Source organism: Crocodylus siamensis, chromosome 4 (assembly GCF_052110815.1).
Source record: "Crocodylus siamensis isolate JL-2025a chromosome 4, ASM5211081v1, whole genome shotgun sequence".
NCBI classification, from domain to species: Eukaryota; Metazoa; Chordata; order Crocodylia; family Crocodylidae; genus Crocodylus; species Crocodylus siamensis.
In genome coordinates this window covers 113504331-113513410 of record NC_143398.1, presented here as the reverse complement: position 1 = coordinate 113513410, position 9080 = coordinate 113504331, and the positions used below count along the sequence as shown (strand labels likewise).

At 40.6% G+C, this 9080-nt stretch overlaps 1 protein-coding gene across 9 annotated transcripts in view; it reads right to left on the bottom strand.

Moving 5' to 3' along the window:
• Positions 1 to 320: 320 nt before the first annotated feature.
• ERC1 (ELKS/RAB6-interacting/CAST family member 1) overlaps positions 321 to 9080 on the bottom strand; it is a 478195-nt gene continuing 469435 nt past the window's right edge. For all 9 annotated transcript variants that reach the window (XM_090043415.1, XM_090043421.1, XM_090043417.1 and 6 more), the window contains one exon: positions 321 to 7386. In XM_090043415.1, the coding sequence (XP_089899541.1) occupies positions 7249 to 7386 (138 nt within the window). In that variant the 3' untranslated portion in view covers positions 321 to 7248. The remainder of the gene's footprint in view (positions 7387 to 9080) is intronic.

Here is a 9080-nt window from a genome sequence, read left to right as displayed (position 1 = left end):
CAAGCTCCTTGCAGTGGTATCCAAACATTTCAATTGTTTCTGGCTGATCTTATCTGAGTTTCAAGTTTGAAGAGGTATTCCTAGTTTACTGCCTGAAATACCTGCCTACCTTCTCTTTTGATTAATGTTACCACTGTCCTTTTACTTTCTACTCTCTGGCATTCTTTTCTGCATTGCCATATACTCGTTTCAATCTCCAGCTGTATATTTATTCCCAGTGTGGAGAATATACAGGTTTCTCCCAGTCTTCCACATTTCAGATCTGTGGGGAAAAAACATTGCATAAGACATAATGGGACTGAAAAAGAAGAGACAGCACAGAGTTTTTAAATAATTTTATAATTTCCTGATGAATTTAGTTTGTGAATAAAAAAAGAAGAAAAAATGAACAACGTGTTTATATTATCAAGGCAAAATTGAATATAACACATTTTCTTTGCAATTTCATTATCCAGTCAGTAACATGACTCCAGCAATAAAACACATACAAGTTGAAGGCAGCGTGCACACTTGCATCACAGACATCAATGTCTCCTGCTGCTGCTGTTTCCAAAAGGAACTCAAGTATGGCAGACTATACCCAAAGCTCATCTCCTCCTCCACTAAAGTGCAACATGTCTCTTCCAAAGCAAATGAGGGATCCCAGTCTGTAGAATGTGTCAACTGTCCCACACATTTTTATTCCTCATGGCAGTCCCCCAGGCTACTTCCATGAACTATTTGGTATAACAGGCTCTGGCATGCAGCCCTCCTCATTTAGTGAATCAGAGGTAAACAGCAATACTGTTTTAGTGGAACAACATGTTAGATCAGCACAGAAATCATTCCCCTGTCTATGGTTCCATCTGACTCACCCTCCTTCAGAACTGTGTTATTTTACCAACACAGCATCCTCAGGATCTACTAACAAGAACATCAATAAAGGTCAAACTTAATTGCCTTCAAGTCTGTCATAGAGTACAGGCCACAAAGAAAACAGGGCTCTTTGCAGTTACTGAGGCTGATGGATTTAAATGCAAAAGAGCCATTACACTTCACTAGCACTGAGAATGACCTGGTCCTGGGAGTGCTGTCTGCCTGGTGAAAAGTCTGTTAAAGGGTTAGTGTCTACAAAAGTCTGGCTCATAATTTAGATTCTAGATAACCAAGTTTTTACAACATCTAAAAGTACATAATATTAATATAAATGGTTTTATAATTTTTATTTCCAAGTCAAAAAATTGTTTCAAGCAAATAAAAAGCACTGAGAACCTGAAAAAGGTGACATTGACTTGATTTTCAATGTCCAAGCTAGAAGAAGTGCAAAAAGCAAACAAATGCCATTGTGAAAAATAAGATGGGTTTTACAAAACATATTAATTTAAAATAATTTAAGCATCACTATCAAAAGAAATGTGTTTTTTGCTATACATGCAGTTTCAAATTGACAGTGTCTCTTACATGGTCCAGTCTCTCACAGAACTATAGCAGCAAAGGGCTGTAAGTCCTTTAATGTAACACGACACATGCTGGACTTTAAAGAATACACTTTTTAAAAACAGGCACCTGCAAAGTAAGCATGCACATGTGTAAACTGCTAATTGACAATGCTCGTATACATCTGCACACGCCTACACAATTTACAGGTGCAATTCAACAGACAATGTCTGAAAATTCTACTTGCACCAAAAATTGACAGTCTACAGGACACCCAACACTAGTAACTATTCCTAGTAAAGACTGATTTCTAAGATAACTTTTTGCCTTCCCCATTTCTATATTCTAAATCTAGTAGATACAATGCAGAACCAAGGGAGAGAAAGAACATACAATATAGGGCCAGTAACATTTCCTAACAGGCCAAACTATTCTGCCCTCAGTAGTCTGTTAAAGGCCATTTATGATAAACAGGAGCCTTCAAATCCTTTTCCTCACAAACCTGGGAAGAGGACTCTGAGCTTTGCTACTGCCTAACTTGAATTCCTTTTGATGACATTTAGTTTTATATTTTTAACACACATCTTTTTTCATTTCTACTACTATCTTTGTTTTAAATCTGATGACAGACACACATTGTTGGTAACTGCCCCAGCCTTAGGACCACACAGACAATATCAACAAGCAGAAAACAAAACAGGAAAAAAATTACCCCTGAAAAAGTCAGGGACAATACCGATGACAGGGTTACATCACTCACCACACCCACTGGAAAAAGTCAGGATTCTTGTGTTTATGCTTTTGACACTAAAAAGTTTCAAAACAGTTTTTCTTTTCTTTCTTTTCTTTCTTTTTTTAAAAATAGTCAGCGGACACAGCCATTTTGTTCAGAAAGATTTGCCATAGTGTACGGCTTCTGCTTAGGTGGAAAAAACAATTAAAAACATTGTTTTAAAAAACAACACTTGGATTTCCCAAGACATTGACAAAAGCAAGTGATTGGCAGAGGAAAGCTTATCTTGTCAGTTGTGGCAGTCCAAGCATGCCCTATGTCTGACCCTTTCACCCCACTGGCTTCACTGGGGCAGTGTTATTTATCTGCAACCTTCAGTTTCCCATCTCTCTTGCTTTCTGGTTCAGTGCAGATGCTCACTGAGTAGGGGTTTCTTTTAACCCCAGACACCCTGATTGTACTGTTTTCCTTTTTATTTCATCAAAGTCATTGTGGAATAGGTACATTGTGGAATGGAACTTCTGCTTTATATCGGAATCAGCATATATTCACCACCCTTTGTAAAGAACCCTTTCTGGCAATGATTGACGATGGGGTATGGGAATGGGGACCCTGCTTCATTAACCCATTAGCAGAAACAAAAAATTTGCAACACAGTAAACATTAGCAGCAGCTATGGGTGGGAGCACTACAGGCAAGTAAAAATATACCACTGGGTTCAGAAAGCAAGGTGGATATGGGTGTGTGTGCGTGTATGTGGGTAGACGTTTGTGTTGGCAGGTGGGATCTATAATATTAGCACTCCCTTGTGCATAATACTTAGAAAGACACCAAGTACCAAAAAATGTTTTAGAGCAGACATTAGTCCAGTAGTACAACTGGAAACAGCACATAGACACTTCTGCATCACATGACCATCACCCACCACCCTCCTGGGCTTGGCTGAAGCTTGGTTCTTCCAAAGAGGGTTTGGCATTTTATAGATGGAGATCTTGCCAATGTAAGAGACAATATCAGAAGCTTAGAGTTTTACCTGGGATGGGCTTCAGTCAGCTCTTCCTCTAATTAGAAATAGTGTCACTATGCTCAAGATATTTCCAGTGCTGTCATGTCCTTTTTCATTAGTGTTTTTAGAAGAGGTTTGGTGCAGAGGAAAAGAAGAAACTGGATTTTTGGGGATTGTGAACAGGTGGAGTGAGTGTCAGGGTGTACACTAGGCACAAAATTCAGGGAGCTCCACTTACATCTAAACCCTAAGGTAATATTAACTATGGGGAGCTCTTCCTGTCTATGAATCTTTCAGCAGCTTTACAAATGAACACTTTGATATCTGGAAAAAAAAGAACTTGAAAGCAGTCAAAACCTTTATAACACAGCAAACTGAACTCTGTTAATGTGGCAAGACTAAGCAAAATCCTGCAGGACCCCTCTTCACACATTCTGTGTTATTCTTGGAAACTAGATTCTAGGGCAGGGAAACACCAAGGGCAGATGAATTTGCCAGGACTACTATGGCATTGTACTGGAGCTGTGTTTACTGGACACTGTAGCTTGATCTCCCTGGAAGCAGAACAGGGAGGTATCAAGTTAAAAGAGCTACCAAATACCATACACACATGCACCCATTCTGCTAGGCACATGATATGCTACCTTATGATGGGCTGCATATCAGCTAAGTCCAAGAGTTACCTTAAGGCCAGTGGTGTGACACTCCATAAAAGAAAAAAAAAGTTAAGATAGGTCATATTCAGCCTTAAATCCTGGTCAGTCACCTTTCCTTTAAATTAGACCATTCCCATGAATATTCAACATAATAGGACCTCTATCTAAGTAGGATCATAGAGATTACCTGCAATGGTTTACCAGAGATCAAGTTAGATCAGAGCTGTTCCCAAACCAGAGCTTGTTCTCTCCCTGAAAGCACTTTACTGGGGAATCAACGTTTAAGGTAGTAGATGTAGGTGGACATGAAGATGACAATAGGTAATTGGAGAAATTGTAGACGGGCACAACAATCCAGCTGGAGAGAACAGCAACTGGGTGGCTCAAAGATGAAGACCTAATGGGCAGTGTGCAAATTAGCTCTCCTTCACAAATCTCTTCAGAGAACATGGTGGGAGCACCACTGAGTGTAAACAGTGGGACTGAACTGGTTTTCAATACATAGGCCTTGCACCCACTTTCAGAAGCACAGCCACATGGTAGCAGCTAAGTTAAAGGTTCCAGAAATCCCAGCATTGAAAATTGGAGCTTTCTTGTGATTTACAGGCCATGCAATAAACATGGAATTGCTGTAATAGCCACAAATGACCACCACTCATTCCTGTCCCTTCCCCCTACCCTATAGTCAAAGTGCTATCAAGGAGCATCTCAGTAAGAGGTTTATGAGCAGGAGTCATTTGAAGCATCGATAAGAGAAATTCCACAGTTTCTCACAGAGAAGGGATTGTTTTACAGCAGGGAACATGGGCAGCTGGAGATTTGACCATATAAGTTAATGGGACAGTCAGGGAGTGGTGGTGGTGGGATGATGTTAGGCTGATGGCTATGATGGTTTTACAGGCAGCATTAAATTCCTACAGTGAGTAATTAGGGGCAATGAAGAAAAAAAGCAAGAGAAAGATTTCAAAACTACGGCTCCTATCAAAACGTGCTGACTCAAATAATAGGGCCAAAGGGCTGGTTCTGGTATGAGGCATGGCTCAGTGGTATATACAGTCACTGTCTATATGCCTTCCGGTACATAGTATGTCACCCTTGCAAACATTCAGGTTCCCACTCTTTTCCTGTTCGATGATGAAAAGGCTCAGACAGAAGCAATAACTGCAGTGAGAACTAAAGCTATAATTCTTGATTTGCAAAGCAAGGACAGGAAGCTATGAACTTCCCATTAGGAAACTGAGAAGCAGACCTTTTTTTTTTCTAAACCAATTAACACCAAGGTTGTTGACATAGTTCCCCCTTCTAAAGGATGCCTCAGATTAAAATGTTCCCCTGTATATGCCAATGAGAGAATACTGAATTCCCTGATGTGGTTTGCTGCTGGCAATGGATGACCTACTGGATCCTTTCACAAACTTGCAAAGGATTTATTTTGAACTGCTCATTACATTTTAAGGAATGCAAGTGAGATGCCTTTCTTGCCTGGACTTTTAGTGCAATTTTCAGATAAGCAAAGGGTGAATGTTGACTCACTCAAATGTTTGCCAGTTGCAGAGGGATCAGTCCCCCCAAAAGTTGGAACAATGGGTAGAAGAAAGGCAGAGGAGCTGTGCTGCAGGTGTGAAAGACAAGGAAATAGAGAGTAAACCTAAAGGCACTGTAGGATTTGGGCAGCATAAGTGGCAGTGATATAAGCTCAGGGTTGGGTTACAGGAGTTGCAATGTGGGTTCTGAATGGGGAGAGCCTGCTCCAAAAGCTTGGATTTTGATACTTAACAACTGATATTTCTAGGTTCTGAAAGATCAGTTGGTGGTAGAGCAGCTTCCTGCATCAGTAGGAAGGGCATTCACCATTGAAACAAACCTGATGGGAAAGCAGTTGAAGAGCCCGCAATCTCAGCACTATTGCATTAATGTCTAATGTACCCTTTTCTCTTAATGTAACAGAAGAGAAAAAGTCTATTTTCTTAACATTTAGTGTTAGAGAGCCAAAAGTCCAACAGAGAATAATTCCTTTAGTGATCTTGTAGGGGGATGCCAAATAATTCAGTCTTGTGGGTGTCAACAGAAGCACACTGAAGACACAAATAGCACCCAGGGCAAAATCATGTCTTCACACTAAGAGCAAAAGGTATGAATGGACCTTTGGAGCCTTATCACTGGACTAGTTTCTAATTTGCTAAGGCAATAACAAACAGATCACTTATTAGAGGTTATATCTCTTGCCAGTATTGGCTATCATGAGGATGGCAAAGGCAAAGGATGGATGGCAATAGAGTTGCAGTGGTTTAATTAAAAGTGTAACTGTAAACTAGTTCATTTAAATGGGTGCAAACCCCAAAGTAAATTTTCTTAGTCCAGTTTAAGAATGACTTACTTCCATTCACTTTAAACTGATTCTTAATCAAATTAAGAAAAATCAAAAGGAAATTCATTTATATTAAAGCAAGAGTGTCCATATAGCCTATTCTACCCATTTATCTTAACTGATTTAAAAATCGCCTCTTTACTCAAACTGGTGCAGCTTTCTTATGTAGATAATGCTAGAACTACTCTGCTTGCAATTAGAGCTCACAAAACCACTGCCTGAAACATTAGCACTGGGTAAGGTACACACTATGTTTGGAGGCTGACCTGCTTGATGGAAGGGAACTCTCTGAAAACAAGAAGCAAGTGGCAGAGGCGAGGTACATGATGGTGCAAAAGCATAAGTAAGACCCCAAGAGCTAAAGAAAACAATCTGAAAATAAGCCACATTTGGCACATCAGAGCCAGTTCAGTAACAACAGAAGTGAGGCTAAGTAAACAGACTAACCAACAAAAAAGCACCCACGTGCCTATCTTGCCCCACAGCTGCTGGATGGAAAGACCAAACAGAGAGACTTGCTCTCTCTTTACCTGGTGTTACTTCCCTCCTTTTCATAAGAAATTTAGACAGGCAGCAAATCCTGAGCTTGTCAGCTGATGCAGGTCAGCTGCAGCTCATAAGTAGAGCATGCTCTGTTTTAGCATTAAAAAATTCAGGTTTTACTTTTTCATAGAAACAAACCAGCAACAAAAGAACAAAAGGCAAACGCCCCCTTCCATGACCTCACAAAGAACTGCTTGTGTCCAGTGGATGCCCTCTTCTGTGCTTAGTGGACTCAGACATTTTCTGCTTAGATGTATCCAAAAGCCTTAATACAAAGAAGAAAGTTAACTGGGAGACAGATTCCAAAGTAGAAAGGCAGTGAGAAGATGAATGCAAACTGGATTCAGCAGTCATAGACTGGGAGAACCAAGATAGCATGTAGTTTATAGAGGTTTTTTCTTTGTAAAAGGTGCACCAAAAATTCCTATTCCATTGTCTCTCTCACACTCCTTTCCTTTCACATGACTCCTTGGACTGACTGGGCTTGGCCACGAGCTCTGTTGCTCCTAGGGGCTAGTGGCTGAGGTCATGACGACTCCTCAAGTGCGTTGACGACTTGCTCCAGGATGTCAGGGCAGTGATCAGCTATCTGTTGTAAGATGGCATTAGCAAATTCCTGCAGCTCTGCGTTGTCCCTCTCGCCCTTTTCTAATTCATCATGAAGCTGCAAAAAAAACCCCAAAACAACACATATCAGTTCATTTTTATTATTTATATAGTGGAACTAAATGAGGGTCCTGGACAGTGACCGACACACTGTCAGACCTGGCACTGAATGAGCTAATCAGACCAAGGCAGTCCCTATTTTAGAAAGTTCATAATTTGGGAAGGCCTGGGCTGGAGCATCAGATTTAGAGAAGGGACAAACAGCAGTTTAACATTTTAGGAACTCAAATTACGGTTTAAATTTTTCTCTGGTCACTTTTCCTGAGCCCCTGTTTACATGGGAGAAATTGAGCAGAGTAGCTATTGTAGAATAAGCAATTCTGTAGTACTCCAGAAATGCTTCCTGTGTGGAAACTGTGCACACTTGGCGAGTGTGGTAATTCTGGAACATGGAAGGCTATTTCTGGAATAGGTACTGCAAAATAAATTGTTCTGGAATAGCTTGTTCTGCCTAGTTTACACATTTAGATAAGTCAGTGTGAAAGCCCGTTTACCCATCTTCTGATAACTAGAAGGGTACCTGTTGGACAGCATGAAGCACCCCCTTGCACAGCTGAAGTGTGCAGCCTATACAGTATTCTTGGTTTCTGTAGAGATTTGTTAAGAAAGCAAGTAGGTAATGACACACAGGAAAAGACTTGCCCAGTTTTACTTACTTTGTTTAAACAATATATTCCTGCTATAATTTGTATTTTGGTGAAATTTGTCACAGCACATGCTCCCACCCGCAAAACATTTATATTTATTAAATCTGTGAAGCAAAATTATACCTCTAGGGAGCACACATATGTATTGAAATGAAGAAAAAGTTAGTTAACATCTCTTGCAAAACATTAACTCTTTCCCTGCAAAGTTTTTAAACTGCTTTTCAAGTATGTGCTGTTATTTAACAACCTAAGTTTAGCAGGTCTGTATGCACAGATACAGGAACTAGCTCTGTGTTTAATGACACTTGTGCAGTCAGTGGCCCAAGGAATCTTAATGAAGACTTAGGAATGACAGCTTTCAGTGTCTAATCAGTAACTGATAAAGTATGCCCTTATCTATGAACTAAGTATGGTCATAAAAAAGGCCAGAGTCCAATATGATGAAGTGTAAGAAATTCTCACTTTTGTGGCCACTGGGCACATCTACATGGGATGTTTACATGTGTTCCTGTTAGGCCACAGTAAATTAATGAACTCGGCAGTAGGTTAACTATCCTGCTGCAGAGTTTTTTACTCTGCAGCAGAGCACGCGTAAATGCTGCCCCAGCTAGCACAAGGGTGCTTTAGTATGAGGGCTGCCTGCTAGCTAGCCCTGTGCTGAATCCCCCTCATGCCCTAGCCAGCTCCTCCATGACATGTTGAACTGGGGGGGAGGGGGCAGAGTGGGAGGGAAGCCAACTTTATAAGTTGGCAGGCTGACTCCCTAGAGCCCCTACCAGCCAGGGATGCTCTGATCCAGCTGAATGTGTTTTGGTCCCGGGTACATGTTCAAAAAGCACACCTGGGAGCAATAAAGTCCAGAGCAATAAGTTCCAGAGTTTATTCATGTGCATTAATTGCATGTGTAGACACGCCCACTGATAGGGACAATCTGTTTGTTATGGGTGGGAGAAGTTCTCTCAAGTGTTTCTGAAGTTGATGTATTTATTTACTACTTAATTCCATACTTTCAAAACTCTGGTATCTAATTAAATTTCCTGAGTTT